The sequence below is a fragment of the Natator depressus genome, chromosome 7 (assembly GCF_965152275.1).
Source record: "Natator depressus isolate rNatDep1 chromosome 7, rNatDep2.hap1, whole genome shotgun sequence".
NCBI lineage: Eukaryota > Metazoa > Chordata > Testudines > Cheloniidae > Natator > Natator depressus.
The window spans coordinates 16,741,037-16,758,950 of record NC_134240.1 but is presented as its reverse complement, the minus strand read 5'-3'; the positions used below and the strand labels follow the sequence as shown (position 1 = coordinate 16,758,950).

Sequence of the window (17,914 nt, the reverse complement as noted above, 5' to 3'; positions counted from 1 at the left end):
AAGAAATGTCTACAACCATTTAGTTGAGCAACTCTTGTGCCTCCATGCTTTGATGTACAGATATTTAATCTGGCAGGTGGTCTCCCTCCAGATCTGTCTTTTCCTGTTCCCATGAAAATTCACCCCAAATTTGACTAAATTACGTGACTTCAAAAAAACTCAGTTTGCACATGCTCAGTGATGAGTTGTTAGTGTATGGCCACTACATTTTCTGGACATTCTGGTTGCACTGAATATTCTCCATTCCAGAAACAGACAGACAGATGGAAAGATCAACTAAACTTGAAAGAAAGAAAGAAAGAAAGAAAGAAAGATATGAAATATATATATAGAAAATTACCATCTGCTTGTGAATGTCTCCAAGCATCAAACTTAAAAGAGTAAAATTATCTGCTCAGATCTAATTGTCATTCTGAATATTTCTCCGAATTGCCAGGTACATTCAGGCTCCTGCCAGAGGCTTAGACCTTTTATTGCTCTATTCATTGCCCCAATATTCATAATGTTTTATTTCCAAATTTGGTAACAGAGATGTTTACAACAGTTAAACAGATTAGTCTGAGCACAAAGAGATTCAATAGGTGTTGAAGTACACAGGATTTGCATAAACTGCACAAATGAGTGCAAAGATTTTATAAATTTCTATTTTGGGGGCAACAGAACCACAGTATGCAAGTTACATAGCTCCTTTTGTCAATCATTCCCTTTGGAATGACATTTCTGGATGCTGGTTTTATTTTGCATCTGCACAGATGAGATTCAGTCTCCTCACTATCCTTTGCTTTCCATGTGTCTGTGCAGGCGAAAAAGGTTGACCATTAAGCCATAAGCTATGCTTATGTGTTTTAAGACCAGTGAGACACTATAGTACATGCATATTGTTTAATGAAAACCTGATTTCTCTTCGTCTTCCCATTCCTTTAAAATACTGCCCAAGCCTGTAGTGAAGAAAATAATGCAATTCAGTTATTTCCTCAAAGAACATGGAATTCTACTAATAAACATAAAGTGATTCACTTGGCCAGAAGCAATGCAAACAGGGATTTATTGGGGTGCTACATCTATATAACATACATGTTTGTACAACTATATTGATAATTATAAGTACTATTAATCTTCCAAGCACTTTGGTAGGAAGATTGTAGTAATTCATCACTGATTGCTGGAGGAGATTCTGAAAAAGAAAGGAATTCTAAGTACCCTGCTAACTCCTGAATGTAAACTGATCCATTTAGTGGCAATCATATTTCAGGCTATGCCCCATCTTAAGAGTTACTTAACAATTTACAATTAGAGGGCATTTATCTAGCATAGAACAGATTTATTTATACTTTTTATTGCTGTACATAGTAGATTTGGGGCTCTTTACTATAGAAATTATCTTTCTGAAAACAAATTAACTGGAGGGAGATCATCAGTTTATTTGGAGAGTAACATTTAACCACTATTAGTACATTAAAAATGAAAGTTGTTTCAGTGTGGACAATTTAGGAACTCTACAAAGCAGCAATAATGGGCAGAATGGCGTATTTTCCACCATCCATCTTTATCGAGCCTGCATATAGCATCTTCAGTCTTCCTGAGAATATGATGCAAAGTCTGATCAATACCCTCATGCCCAGTAGCACCTTTATGAGGTATAATATTGAACTGGAAGAGTGCATTTGACAAGTTGGAGATGCTGAGGCAATTAAAACAAAATGAAGCAACCTGTAAAGATGCTAACAGGCTCGAAGTAAAGCATTAATTAGATAAACAGACTGAAAAATGTTAGCTGCTATAGGAATATATTATTCTTCAATGACGTATGTGCAAGTTTTCTGTAATGGTTTTGCTACTCACCAGTACAAGCATGAATTTGATTATAACAAAATGTCATGCATACTGTGACACTGCAAGTTGTACAAGGAATGTTATGTACTGCAATGAAATTAAAAACCTATCTTTCACCGAGTACTAAGACACAAAATAAAACCACATGGATTTCTTTAGCAGAGCCCCATTCTGAACACCTGACCCAGACATCTCCTCTCTAGCTCAGGATCTACATGTTCAGAATGCTTAAAGAAAAGCCCAAGGAACTTAGTGTTCAAATGCACCAGTCAAACTTCCTTCCAGACAGCTCTTTTCTGTTCAGATCCAGTTCTACCTGTTATCTAGTGAGATATGTACAACCAGAGTAAGCGAGAATCCTAAGGTGCAGAAAACTATAGACACGCTTCTTTCAGTGACTCTAAGAACTTCTAGCCAATAGGAAACAGGCACACACTTGGGCGTGAAATCCTGGCTCCACTGAAATCAACGAGAGTTTGCCATTGACTTCAAACGGAGCCAACATTTCGCCCTCGAACTCTAATTTAACCTATGTGCATATATCTCAAAATTAATTAACTCTCTAGTTCAGTGGTGAGCAACCTGCAGCCCGTGGGCCACATGCAGCCTATCAGGGTAATCTGATCGCGGGCTGCAAAACATTTTGCTGACGTTGACCGTGCACAGGCACGGCCCTCCACAGCTCCGAGTGGCCGCAGTTCACCGTTCCACCACTGCTCTAGTTACTGGATTAAAATTTGGTGCAAATCACATTTATAAAACATTCTAACTATTAGCTAGGCTACTTCCCCTCCTTGCCCAATCACCACATCTGCTGATATGGGAGTTTGAGATTTTGAAGTAATTTTTTGAAGTAATTTATTGTTGTTTTTTTTAAAATAGATAAGAATTTTGAGATTTTGGGATACTTGCATGGGGTTCAGTGAATCTGAAACTTTAGACACGCACAGTTAAATCCTGGACTGCAAGGAACACGTTGTGAAGGGGGAGTGTTCCGAGAACCCAGACACCAGCACAAGCCTCAATGTCTGCATTGCAATTTTATAGCCCCGCAGCCCCAGCCTGAGTCAGTTGACATAGGCCAGCTGTGGCTGTTTCATTGCAGTGTAGACATACCTTAAGAGACAACAGGTTCTCAGCAACAATGCTGAAGTGATAGTGACCCACAGCATCAAATTCCCAGTGAAAACTTCCAGTTCTTCCAGGAGCGATGAGTTTCTACCTCCACCAAACACTTTAAAATAAGTGGTGATTACAAAGGTCAGCTGTGTTTGACCAACAACGTTCTGTCAATCATAGAGTCGTAGGACTGGAAGGGACCTTGAGAGGTTATCTAGTCCAGTCCCCTGCACTCATGGCAGGACTAAGTATTATTCAGACTATTCCTGATAGGTGTTTGTCTAACCTGCTTCTAAAAATCTTCAATGATGGTGATTCCATAACCTCCGTAGGAAATTATTTCAGTGCTTAACTACCCTGACAGTTAAGAAGTTTTTCCTAATGTCCAACTTAAACTGCCCTTGCTGTAATTTAAGCCCATTGCTTCTTGTCCTATATCAGAGATTAAGAGCAACAATTTTTCTCCCTTATCCTTGTACAACATTTTATGTACTTGAAAACTGTTATGTCCCCCACTTAGTCTTCTCTTTTGCAGACTAAACAAATCCAGTATTTTCAGTCTTCCCTCATAGGTTGTGTTTTCTAGACCTTTAATAAATTTTTGTTGGTCTTCTTTGCACTTTCTTCAGTTTGTCCACATCTTTCCCGAAATGTGGCACCCAGAACTGAACACAATACTCCAGTTGAGGCCTAATCAGTGCAGAGTGGAGCAGAAGAATTAATTCTCATTACAGAAGAATTACTTCTCATGTCTTGCTTAGAACATCTGCTTATACATTCCAGAATTACGTTTACTTTTTTTTTTTTGAAACAGTGTTACATTGTTGACTCTCATTTAGCTTGTGATCTACTATGACCCCCAGATTCCTTTCTTTAGTACTCATTCCTAGGCAGTCATTTCCCTTTAGCATGTGCGCGACTGATTGTTCCTTCCTAAGTGGAGTACTTTGCATTTGGTCCGTACTGAATTTCATCCTATTTATGTCAGACCATTTCTCCAGTTTGTCCAGATCATTTTGAATTTTAATCCTATCCTCCAAAGCACTCGCAACCCCTCCCAGCTTGGTATCATCCACAATCATCTGCACTTTGATCATGCTTTCTACCTATGAAGCTCGACTTTCTTTACAAAGATCAATGAACAAATATGCACAATGCCCCTCTCAAGTAGGTTAGTATTGTTCTTGTACCTATTTTATAAATACAGAAAACAAAGGCACCAAGAAGATAAATAACTTGCTTACACTGACACAAGCAGCTTGAGAAAGAGCTGGAAACAGAACACATGTCTCTTGACAACTAGCTTTGTTCTTTATCCACAAAATCATCTCTCTGTTTTCCAGTGGTATCAAAACACAAGTACTATATCTGACATTTATTGCAAGTAATAAAAGTTATTTTGTTTGAAAGCAAAATTAAAAAACAAAAACAAAAAAAAACCCAATGCCCATGACACCTTTTTTTCCAGTCGACATGATCTATTTGAATGGTTCCTAAAACATGCCATGACAAAACAACAGGCCCAACGATAGATAACCACACGATCAATAGTTAAATAGAAAAGTACGATAGTGAACCTGAAGTTACAGTGCCTGAGGTCAAGTATCGGGGGCAGCCATGTTAGTCTGTATGTGCCTTTGGCTTAATGAATAACCTGATGATAACCTGCTTTTCTGGTGTTGACAATGGTGTTGTCCTATGACATAGGCTATATCAAATATGATATATTTATGGTGTAAAAAATGGTTGAGCATCTCTTATTGAAAAAGAAAAGTTAATTTGTAACAACATAATTAACATCTGGAAAGACACTATTCCAAGAGTAGCTGTGGCTTTGCACACTTTCTTGCTATTCCCCATCCTCGCCTCTTTCCTTTTGGGACAGTAAATAGCCAATAGGAATAATTTCTCAATCCATGCAGCTTTCTATCAAGAAACATGAGAGTTTAATCATGGTCTTTTCTTGAATTTAAGTTTTATAAAAACCACAGCCATTGGTAACATACACCCGTGAAACTTTATATACTGCACCATGTGCACTGACAACCCAACTATCCCATTTTACTGTAGCTGAATTATGATTAATTTAATGCTGAACACATTCAAGGCATTTCTCCTCCTTGAAATGATGCCATTCTCTCTACATTATTTCATATTATGCACAAGTGTCTCCTCAACATAAGCAAACTGTAATACAGACCTGCTTACATATGATAACATTACCATGTTTAACAGTTTTATTGTCTAATTACATTAACTTTAATCTTGAGCAATTTGGCATGTACGGTAGGTCAAGATATTGCATTTGAATGGGTATGGAGCTGGTCTGATTTCTGATTCTAAAATCCAGGATCAGGCATTTCAAGCTGCAAAGAGGAGAGAAAGTATAAATACTGTGTATCAAATATGTGCGAGGGAGGTCACAAGGGGGCTGGAAGAGATGTTAAAAATCTTCAAGAAACAGTGGGAGGCAGGATGTACTTGCAGGACCTCTTAGTGGGAGGTAGACTGATATTTTTGTAATCGGAACTCCGCTTGACTACAGGGTGTATGCAACTTCCAACATTTTTCAGTAGAATATTGGTCAACCCATTTAAAATTAGACATCAGCTCATTTTATCCTCACTATGAAATGCAGCCAGAGTGTTCACTAAATCGTGATTTATGTCCCAGGAAGAGACGTTTTAGGTGTTAGAAAATAATCACACCATAAGGAGATTTGGTGATTATACTACCCTCTCTCCCCCGTGGAAAATTCATAATTTATGGCCAGAGTTTGTTGCAGCAAAAATGTTACAAGATATTTTCTCCCTCACTTTTTGCTCAGATTCTGATGCGGGAAACAGTGATGTAAATCCAGGGGTAACTCATGAGAAATCAGAGAAGGTATTCCATATTTACCCTGACTGTAAGAGAGCTCAGAATCTGGCCCTGTGAATGCACAGATCAAAAAGTATATGTCTTTAGCGCTGTGCTCCAATCCTAAAAAAAGAGATGCTGCACTTCACTCCCATCCTAAATAAAGAAGTGCTGGAACACACTTCCAGAAAACGATAGCACCAGAACGCCATTACAATCTCCCCCGAGAAAAGTGCCAGAACAGCATTCCAGCACAACTCGAGCCCTGTTTTTGCAAACATTCCTGCCAGAAGTGTGAAATCAAAGGTAATATAAAGATACATAGAAGCAACCAGGCCTGAGAAAAATGCCCAGTCTCAGACACTTCATAAAACTGGCTCTGTAAGTAAGATGATGACAAAAAGAAAAACATATACAGAACACCCAGAGGCCTCTTGAATGTTATGCTTTAAGCCTTTTCTGTTCATCTAACAGATAGCCCGTGCTTCAAAAGAATGAAAGCACTCCATATTGTAAGGAGAAACGATTTGCTAACTGGACATAAAAACATACCCTAGAGTTATCAAAAGTATCAAGAATAAAACTACCCACCTCCAAAAAAACCCCAAAATGTGAATGTGAAAGTAAATTGTATTTTGTCCTCTTCAATATAAACTGAATATACATCAGCCTTGCAATAGTGCCATGATCATTTAATAGCAAAATCTATTTTCTCATCCTTTATGGTGGAGGTGGTGAAAATGAGTGAGGAAAAAAACCCAAATATGTTATTTCTTTATAGCAAAAAAAACCCCAACCCAAAACAAAAAAAACAACCTTCGCTATCACATGGCCCTCATCTCTATAATGTCTGAGTGCCTCATGTATCATACAACAGCCCTGTGAAATAGAGAAGTACCATTGTCCCAATTTTACAGGTGGGAAACTGAAGCACATACAGGCTAGAAGGCTTGCCATGGTCACACAGGAAGTCTGTGGCAGAGTAGGGAATTGAATCTGGGTCTCCCTTTCACTGGACCATCCTTCTTACATTTTCCCCTTTTCCAAGTTGGTCAGAAGAAATTTGCAAGACTGATATAAATAGAGAAACAGGGATACATCCAGGGAGTCATCCTCATAAATAAACCTACAAGGCGAACTACAGGATTTGGCATTTTCTCTTGGGACCTATTTAATAGTAGTCAATAGTCTGGTCCCCTTGGCTAGAGAATTCCTAACTACTTTTGAAGCTGCAAAAGTTACCTTGTTCTTGAAAAGTTCCATGGAGGACTAGCAAACCAATGGTAATTCCTGGAGGCATTCGGCTTGTGGAACACACAGGCAGATAGAATGGAAGTTGCTGTAGTAACCCCACTGATATAACACAATCTAGCCAAGCCCAGAGCAGGGAGGAAAGTGCTTTGTATGAAAACTCTGAACCCAATTGCTGCAGAACGACAAAGGCGCTATTACGTTCTGATTTCAATTATAATAGGTCAGGATGAGTAGTTTATACTAAGTAGTATTTAGATAATAAAAATATTGATATTTTGGCAGAAAATAATTGTAAATTGCAAGTTAATAAGACAGTGTGCTTTAAATAAAACACAACAGCTTGAATAATGCTGACAAAACACATCACATACCTTAATGAGTATGGAATTTAAGAGGAAGCCCAATATTCTCCAAAGAGTGACCCTTGGTTCCCCACATTAATTACTGGTGTTACTTGGTTAAGACATACACTACATTAATTAAAGTGAGGAGAAAATGTACTAGATTAAGTTACATTTCCAAATTATAATATTTCCACCTGTCTAGGAGTGTAAATGTCTCTCACCACCGTAGGATCTGAGCGTCTTACAATCAACAATGGATTTCACCCTCGCAACTCCTCTCTGAGGTAGACACATGCCAGCCCTATTCTACAGATCAAGGGGCAGGTATTCTTTTTGTTTGTGTGTTTTCGTTATGGATTTTAGTTTGTAATGAAAAATGTAGTTAAAAGTAAAGACTCAGACTCCACAGATGAACAAAGTTTGCCTCTGCAGAAGGAAATAATCATATTCATTATTTCACATGGGCAACGTCAAGAATAACTGGGAGACATTTGATTGCCTTACCTTTCAGCTAGACTTCATTATGAAAGGACAGCCGCACATGTAAGAGTGGCCTCACTGCTAAGTGCATAAAAATATCCCTTGGGAAATGAGAGCCACTCAAAAAAAATCCATTTCTTTTGCACCAAGTTGGAGACACTTGGAGCAATTTGCAATTCTAAAGATGAAATCCCAGAGGTTTCAAACAGCTATGTATTACACTGTCCCAGTTAGCGGCTAGAGAGCTCCCATGAGCAAAAAAATAAAGAAATAACAATAAAAAATTGCACGGTCATCAGAACTCAGTATAAATCAGTCCAGATAGGGAACTATGCGAGAACAAGCTGCATATAGAACAACGGAAGATATTGTACAAAAACAACTTAAGTACTGTCCCCTACGCTAGTTCCTTCTTGGTGACAAAAGTCAATCGAATAACTATATGCTGATGAAAGCGAGCAAGTATAGAGTAAATTGGACTCACGTTGAGCTGCAGGTCATCTGTCCACTGGCCAATCAGGTGGTAGCCTGGAGTGGTGGTGTTTGTTGTGTGATACTGAAAGATGTCATAGCGCCCTGGTGCATCACCGTTTTTATTAAACATCACGGGAGTGCCCGCACTGCCTGAGGAAGGAAGCAAAAACAGCCAAAGCTTTACAATGCTTGTTTTATTTATTTTGTCATGGCTAAAAGCTTTAGACTGGCATCACAGCTCAGGCAGAGGCCATCCATCATCACAGCAGTTTAAATGGACGCTTTAGGACATAGTGGCATAATCCTATCCCTCTCTCTGTGATTAATTATCATGACTCATACCACTAGGTGAAACGTAAAAGTAAAGTAAAATGACATGAGCCTTGCTTCATATCATGAAATATCATACGGGCTTCCCTCCCCGCCTCTGCCCCCTTCTCCCCTGAGGAAGTTCTTTAGTGAACATCAGTCCTATGAATGGAGCCTCTATATGATTTTTTTCCCCCAGAAAATGTTCCATCTGCTTCTGAGAGATACTGCCATCAGAAGACAGCCCAGGTTTAGTGAATCTTGACTGGCATCCAGAAATAGCTTCCTCCTCCACAATTTGTTCTTATTCCAGTAATCAGCATGCAATTGAGATGGAACAGAACAGAGGACATTATCGGAAAACTATTCCTAATCTCTCCTTGTACGCTGCTTTGTTTACGCCCTAGGACACTGATACCTGCCGAAAAGTAGCTTAGTCATGAACAATATAGGGCCAGATTCTGGACTGTTTCTTGTGAAGCATGCTAGGTAGAGTGATGTGAGAGAGGCAATGAAGTGGCAACAGCAGATCTGAGGATGTCAGAACCACCTTGCTTGGATGGGTCAGGGCCCCGAGTGCAACACACTCAACAATGCTTCAACCTGCTAAAGTAGCTGACTACATGCCCATAGTGCGGCTTGCTTGGATGCATCATATGTACAGAATATCCAGGGGTGGGGCCACACACCCGAAGCCAGCTCATGGGAACAGTCCTTTTGGGGCCGTGGACCAGAATTGGGTATTAGTGTAGCCTCCCACAGGGCATAGGTGCTAGAACTAGGGGTGCTGCCAGACACCCTGGCTTGAAATGGTTTCCATCACACACAGGGTTTACAGTTTGGTTCAATGGCTCTCAGCACCCCATTATACAGATTGTTCCAGCGTCCCTGCCCAAGCTTTCTAATATGTGCCTGTCCTGCCCTTCGCCTATCCAGGAGCTGTGTAGGAGGAGGTGGTCCCCAGCACCTAATCCTCTTAGCACATCCAAACAAGACAGGTTAGAATAAGGGGGCAAAATAAACACACACACGTTACATGACAGCCAGGCATTAAATTCTGATAGCTAATTAATACATTTGAGATGCTATTGCGAAAAGTATCCCAACCAGAAGATGTGCAACTCAGTTAACACTATAAGGCTGTATGGCTACTTCTTAAAATGAGTGTTCAAAGAAATTTAGTATTTTCAGATAGATCTAAGAGAAAGCTTCCAGGACCACATGTGTTTCAAGATGTATTAAAATAGGTTTCTGGGACGTAAAGCAATATTGTGTCAAGATAGAAGGTCATTAGTATATCTATATTCAAAACTTTCTCCTACCACATTGCTTGGGGGGAGGGAGGGCGGGTATGAAAAATCTCTTCAGCTGTAGTACTGAACTTTAAGTTTACGGTTTTCCTCATGATTCCTGTTCTTCACTGAATTTCAGTGAGTGAAAGAAGGTTTGAAGGAGTGAATTAGCATAGTTTCCAAATTCTAACCCTCGTAAATTATTTCTTGTCTATACTGCAGCCTCTCTGAGATCAGACACTGATTAAGTTCAAAGACTGGTACAGAAAATCTTCCACAGAAATCTCTTGTCTCTGACTCCTTATGGATACTAAGCAGATATGTAACTTTGGTTATGGATTCATGCAGCCAGAACATCTTTATGGTGGGAAAACATTTTTAGGTGCATAAGGGCGATAATTCATAAATTCCTTCTCAAAGTCAGCAAAAATAGTAAATGGGATTTAGCTAATCATGACTTTTTAAAGTGTTTATATGATTTGCCAAGCTACATGTTGTTGCAGCTGACATAAAAGAATACAATTCAGAGCATAATAGTCCAGTCTGGCCCTCCATAAATATTTGTGGGTATATCCTTACGTCCCCAAATGACACTAACACAAAAAATGGGTGTTTTTTATACACTAGGGGTCAGATCTTCACCTGACATAAATTTTCACCGCCTGAGGATCTATTCCATAAATTGCGCAGTAATGCAGAGAGGGTATTACTCACATACATACATATGCATGCATAAAACTGTAGGTTTTTTTCTCCTTCTAAATAGACGCAGAATAAACTTGGTGTGTATCAACAAGAGTCAAGGTTAAAAGTTGCCCTGTGAAAGTATAGAGCTTTGTTATTTCATATCTGCAGATTAGTATGATATCTAGTTTTTAAATGACAGATTTCAGAGTAGCAGCCGTGTTAGTCTGTATTAGCAAAAAGAAAAGGAGTACTTGTGGCACTTTAGAGACTAACAAATTTATTGGTCTCTAAGGTGCCACAAGTACTCCTTTTCTCTTTCGTTTTTAAATGGAATCTATAAATGATAAAGTCCAAATGGCAGCTGGGGCAGGGAGACTGTGTTGGGGAGAAACAAGGCATGGAGTCCCTTTTCCCTGGGCTGTTAAACATTAAGTGGATAGTTTGGCTGCTTGCACTTGCTGGTAGTGATGGTGGACCATTAACGTTGCTGACAGTGTTCAGGGCCCTGCAGGGGTATGGCCCTGTGCAACAGTCAGGGCCTGGCAAGCTTTCCTAGTGACAATGTATATTGTCAAAAGAATGCACTATACAAGAGCCTTGCCTGTGTATGTGTAAATAGTTAACTGGGTAAAGGGCCAGTAGCTAGTGCTCAAGAATATGCAGGCCTATTTCTGGGTTTCGAAGGATCAATACAACTTCTTGTTGTGCTCTGCTAATGGCTTCCTTCATGCAGCTTTTCAATGCAGTTCTTCAATATCACAGCTGCTCCACCAGACTAGTTACTGCTGCTGGTCAGCCTGCTCTCTGGTTCATGAAAGCACCGCTGTTCAAGAAATCTCGAGTATGTGATTATCATTAAGCATGTGCTCAAGTGCTCTTCTTAATCTGGTGCTGGATGCCTACTCCTGGCCTCTAAATGCATAATTCTTCCAGACATCATCTATGCAGCTCGCCCACCCTACCCGGTGTGGTTCTATCTCTAGAATCATCATGTGTTATATTCTAAGTTAAATACAGCAAAATAATTTTAAATGTGATTCTATATTAATATGTATTCACCATTAGTATGCATTTATAGTAATAATTAGCAGCATAGTTGATATTTGCTTCTTTTTCTGGCTTGTCCGCTTTCATGAGTTTAAATTTACTTCATCTGGAAATCCACCCACACACCAAAAGGAAGTGAAAAGTGAGGGAAGCTATTTGGAGTAAGGAATGGTACATAGTTGTGATCATCTCAGGTTATAATTCAAGCAGAAGATTTCTGAGTTGCCTGTCTTATTAAAGATGGAGTAACTGGACTATCAACCAAAAGGTTTGCTTAGTAAGTGCAAATCCTACAGTCCTTACTCAGTCTTCGATCCCAGTGTGGGTCTGATAGCATATTTTGGCACACAGTGCCCCACCATTTGATTGGAGGATCTAATTCTTTCATGTGCCTGTTTTAAAGTTGCTACAGTATTTTACTCAGTGCTCTGTTTATTTATGCAGACTATAAGAAACAATGAGAAGTGGTACTAGGAAACCTGCAGGCTGAAGCATATTATTTTCATAACTGGTGCCATTTATTATTTTAATTTTTCTTATTATAACAGGGAGGGGGAAGATTTTCTTGAGGATTCAGGCTGACATACCTTTTTTTTTTCCTTTCATTGAGAATTGTAAGTCTCCACAGTTCCATCAGGTAACTGGGAAACCTAGTAACATGCTCTTCCCTGGTGCTGCCTGCACAATCAATGGTGTTATAAAATATTAATCCATCTGTTCCCAACGACTAAGTAACACACACACTAAATTCAGTGCATGATGCCCCTTTCACATGGAAAATCTCACTGCAAAGACACAATTTATTGGATTTTGCGGGATTTGTGTCTCTTAATCACCACAAAAAAACTCATCATGAAGAAAAGTGCAATAGGAGACGGGTCAGAGTCTTGTTAAGTGTGACAAGCTAAGATATCTTTTTATGACTCACAGTCACTGCAGTTCTGAGGAGCAGCTGTGGTTCATATAAAAATAATCCCTTTTTCAGGTCATTGTGGAGGGGAGGGGGAACACAGACACTTTGCATCATGAGTTGAATATTCAGAATCTTACTGCATCTGGACTTTTTAAAAAATTATTCTCAACATTGTGAGACAACACTGGAGTTCATACTGAGCTCCTAGTACAAATCCACAGTCTCTATTCATTAAAATATCGCTTGAGCTCTTCCTTTATGAATGTCATGGTTTTTGTAAGGGGGGAAAAAATCCCTGAAGTATGCACAGGCAAGATGATTTCAGCTGCATAGTTACAAGGAGATCTGTTTGCATACCTAAATGCAAAATAGGATTGGATCACAAGATCATAAGCTTAAAATGCACAAGAATGGGATACACATTTTTTCCTTCACACTGTCAGGAGAAAGGATTCATGTTGTGCCATTCTCTGTTCTGATTACAAGTCTTGTAACAAGAATGAGAGAGAAGAAGTTTAATTATGTATATGTCAAATGGTGACATTCAGCCACTGGCCCTCCCAGAAGCAGTGTTGGCTGTCCTACCCTCCCCGGGGGGTGCACCAAAAGGGGGCACTCAGCTGAGTGGCTCAGTATGCAGGAGAACAGTACAGATTGCAACCCATTTAGGCCAGGGACTCTGCTTCTTCCCGATCCAAGTTGGGATGGCATGCACCATCAGAAGCACACCAACGGATTACTCTTCATGCTCTCCAAGTGCAGGGACTGTAGCGACAAGAAGCGCTTGGAATGTACCATGCCATCAGGAAATAGGATCCTTGTGCTCTGTCACAATCTGGTCCTATCTGTTTAGTGAATTACAGTAATGTGTAAGACATCCATCTCTGATGTGATATCCCAAAGCAGAGTGGAGAGAATATGGCATCAAAAAATTCTGTGTATTCACGCTACACTTATGCTTCTTTACTGTTGGGCAACCGAGTTTCACTCATACTGATGCAAGAACAAATTTTAAGCTCATACCAGCAAATGTTCGTTTGGGAAGGGGTATATTTTACATGGGATAGGACACTGCTTGACTCAGCAGGGAGACAGGGTTCCCAAAAGCCCTTCTGCAAAAGGCCTGGCACAGAGTTAAACAAGCCAGACAAACAACTGGCCCTACCCCTTTACAACTAGGAAAGCACACACATTTATTGTGACTACAGTAATAGAACATTACAGACCTGGTATATTTTACAATAGATGGGGGCATGAAATAGAAAGAGAACAGGGCTCCAAGAATATCTCTCCAGAGCCTTGGCAATAAGCCTCAGATGTGGCTGCAATTATTCCACGTGAATGGGCCAAGAGAAAATAAACTCTGCACATGAATAACACATCTTAAAGACACCTCATGTTTCCAGGAACATTATCTAGGGCCTGCCCTAAATGGTCAAGAGAAGAAATAGTTTAAAATTATTATTTTAAAGTTCTGCTACCTTCTTGAAGCCTCCATGCTGTTTATGAGTTGTATATAAAAAAAATACCATCTGGCTTATGTGACCAACTACAACTACAGGAAAAAATCTTGCAAAAATGGGTGAATAAATTGAAATAATGAATATACTTGAGAAAACTGAAATCCAGGCAAATTCCACTAAGTAGATTATTTCCTCCGCTCTCTTAAAATGATAAGATGACCATTCAACTGCTCTGCTTTCTAAGAACCTCCTTGAGGCCTTTGGAGGAGAGAGAGATAAATGATCTGCTACAGAATTCTAGGATGGCCAAATTAGTAAAATTTACACAAATACCAAATTTCTCTGAAATTAGTATTATTTTTGCTTTGTAACATTCCGTTTGTGTTCTTTTTCCAGAAATAGGAAGATATGGAAAATCCTATCTGCTCAGTTTATTAATCCAGCAGTACTTGGCTTCTGGCAGTAGCTAGCAACAGGTAATCCAAAGAAGTGGGGGGGCGGGGAATCTCATGCATCTCTTTTGATACTCTGTGCCAATTATGCAATGCTTTACTTGGAGGGAAAAAAATCCTTCCTGACCCTTACAGTGATGAAGTTAGACCATGAAGTACAAGATTTATCTTCCTCATCTGGGTCTCCCAGTCCCTTTTCTTCTACTCTCTCTCTCTCTCTCTCTCTCTTTTTATTAGATTGTAAATTTCTAGGAGCAGGGAAGGTGGCGAAAATTTTCAAGACTTATGAACCTAAAATTGAACACTTCTACCAATAGGCAGGCACCTAAATAAAACCTTGATCCAGCAAAGCACTTTCATTTATGCAAAACTTTCAGTTTGTGAATAGTCCCAGTACGGTCACAAAACTGATTTTCAGAGGTGCTGGGCGTCTTTGGCTATCACAAAAACTTTAATAGGAGTTGCATGACTCCCATTCAGCACTTTTGAACATGAGTCCTCATTTAGGCCTAAATATGGATTTAGATGTCTAACTTTAGGCTACCGGGTTTTAAAATGTAAGTCTGGGTCTCCATCTTGTAGAGCGCGGAGGCAGACAGTTTAAAAAACTCCTGTTACATATATTAGCAAAGTTTATAAGGAGGAAAAAGTGTTAGTATTACAAGCTAACTTCTGTGACTGTTCAATTGTCCTGGCGCTGGGGGTGGGCTCACATGAATCTCCTCATGTATGTTAATGAAGCAAATAACCTTTAAACAAAATTTTCAGAGGTTGGGAAATCCTGCTATAGTATTTAAGCCAGATTCATAGACACTGGCGCAGGGAAGTAAATATGAAAGCCTATCCTGTACCTCAAGGAAGGGCTGCTGTTAGAGTTACCAATGTCCTTGTTGGGATCAGTGGGAGCACCTTTATTTGGAGGATGAATTATAGGCAGCTGAGGTGATATATTGAATCAAACTAACTTTAGCTTGTCCACATCCACATTTGCCTTTTGTGCTGTATTCTCACTATAAGCCTTCTGGGGGAATGGAAGTTGCAACAACCTTCACCACAGGAGACTTTCTGCTTAGCAGGTCTAAGTCACTTGGTTTGAAACCTGAAAATGAATCTGTTCCTTACACTCTAAAGTGTTGTCCTAGTGAAAATGACAGACCGGACGAGTCCTGTGTGACAAAGAAGTGCCTTTATTTTTTTGCCCCAAGTAGGTGGAAATGATACACATCAAAGGATATGCTTTGGATGACTCCAAGAAACTATACATTACCCATAGTTGCTGTGGGTTTCTTTTTTAAGCAGTGGAGTCCAAATTAGGCATTATATAACTCAGACAGATGGGACATATATATTTTTGTCTATCACCCACTTTTGCTGATGAGAGCAAATGTTGAGGTTATTAGCAGAGTTCAGTGGTTTCATCCTAATTTCCAAGTGCAACCATCATAAAATGGTTGCACAATTTAGTATCTTTTGCACAATAGAAGCTAAGGACTTGACTAGCTGGAGTACTCCATGTCAGAAATATAATCATATATATAAAACTCACTGCTTCAAGGAAAGCAGTACACAATCAAATGAATGCTAAACTTGGATTATATAAATGATGGCCACTCCATTTGCTAAGAAATCCAGTGAAATAATGAATAATTGATTGACTAATTAAATTTAAAAATCGTGTGTTCTCTGAAGTGCTTTGGATACACATTGCTTTGGACTCACCGTTAAAGTTAACATTGCGTATATACTTCAGCAATTTTTTGCCTCCTGCTTGTTCCATCTCCGGACAGATTCCAGCATAATCAGCACAAAGATCCTTGTTCATATGATGGAGGGCATGAGCCATGGCATACACAGCATCAATCACAAACTGAACTTTCCCCTCTTGTTCATAATGGGAATCTTTTCCAATTCTCTCCTGCCCTGCACATAAAAACAAACACAAATGCACACACACACACAAAGAGAAAGATGGTGAGGAACAGAATTCTCTGGGTGATGAATACAAGTCAAGCCACTTCATGCAGCATTAAAGAAATGAAGGTTGTTAGCCAGTGCAGGATTTTGAATAGTGTGGTTATGATTTCATTTTTTTCTTGCATTTTTAAATGAAAAAAAATCTTCAACCCTTGACACCGCGACCATTCAACTTATAGACAAAGAATTCACAAAGGCAAATCTAGTCCTAACCACAGACATGGCAGTACAAGCAACAAGGATCCATCTCCGAGAGAGAGAGCCTGGACTCCGTATGCTGAAAACGCTGGAGTCTTTTAATGAAGAAAGCACATTAAAACAATGCAGAGACGGTGTTTTAAAGTCTGGTGTTACATTCTGCCTTTCATAAACCAGTCTCTCACTGAAAGACATAGCCAGATAGAGAAAGGGAAGAATCAAACTAAAGGAAGCTCAGGAGAATTCAGTTAACATGCGTACTGTAAATGCAACCTGAAGCAGCACAGTTTGCACACATTTACTATGCACTTCTCTTCTCTTCCTGCAGGAATTAATGAGCCCTTCAAAATCCATTGATTGCCATCAAAATGCAGAACCTTAGCTTAAAGATTCCAGATTTATACAGTCAAATGAATTGGTACTGTCACCAAATACTAAAAAGGAAATAAGCAGTGATGCTTCAAGAATAATTATTTTAAATGTTTTATTATTTCTTATTTGTATTACCATTAGCAATGGAATTTAGGGTCTGTGTTAGGCGCTGCACATATCCTGTAACAAAGATCTTACACACTAAATATTATCCACATTTTACAGGTAGGGAACATAGGCACAGAGAGATTAAATGGTTTTCCCAAGGTCACACAGGAACTCTGTAGTAGAGCCTGAAATTGAAACCAATAGTCTGAGTATGAGTATAGAGCCTTAGCCATTGTTCCTTTCTGTCATTAGCAAATTGTGATAAACAAATAATGTGATTGACAATGGGACTACAAAAATAGTTATGTATTGGATTTTTAAAAAAATAAATGATAGTTTATGTCAAAAAGTAAAGAAACAAAACTAGAGCTAGTCAAAAAAAATATTCATCCAATATAATATCTGAATAACATTTATGAAATTTCTTGTATACTTTATTCAGGGAATATTACCTACCTGTCCCTAAACTATATTATATATGTGTGTGTGTGAGAGAGAGAGAGAGTCACCATTCCTCATGTAAAAAAGTACACACAGCTGGACACATTTGTGACAGATATGACAATATCCTGGGAAAACCTTATGAATTCAGTTAATATACCTTACTGAATTACATTTAATATCTTTGGGGTCCAATGTGAACTTCAGAAAAGTGTGTTCAACAATATAGCAGACACAATTGATCTTTTGCAACAATGCGTGTGAAGTGGAATTCCTAGGAAGTACTGAGGAGGTG

At 39.2% G+C, this 17,914-nt stretch overlaps 1 protein-coding gene across 2 annotated transcripts in view; it reads right to left on the bottom strand.

Annotated features, from left to right (window-relative positions):
* GRM7 (glutamate metabotropic receptor 7) overlaps positions 1–17,914 on the bottom strand; it is a 541,384-nt gene that overhangs the window by 174,905 nt on the left and 348,565 nt on the right. For both annotated transcript variants that reach the window (XM_074957549.1, XM_074957548.1), the window contains exons 6-7: positions 16,246–16,446; positions 8,374–8,513 (exon numbers count right to left, since the gene is read on the bottom strand). In XM_074957549.1, the coding sequence (XP_074813650.1) occupies positions 8,374–8,513; positions 16,246–16,446 (341 nt within the window). The remainder of the gene's footprint in view (positions 1–8,373; positions 8,514–16,245; positions 16,447–17,914) is intronic.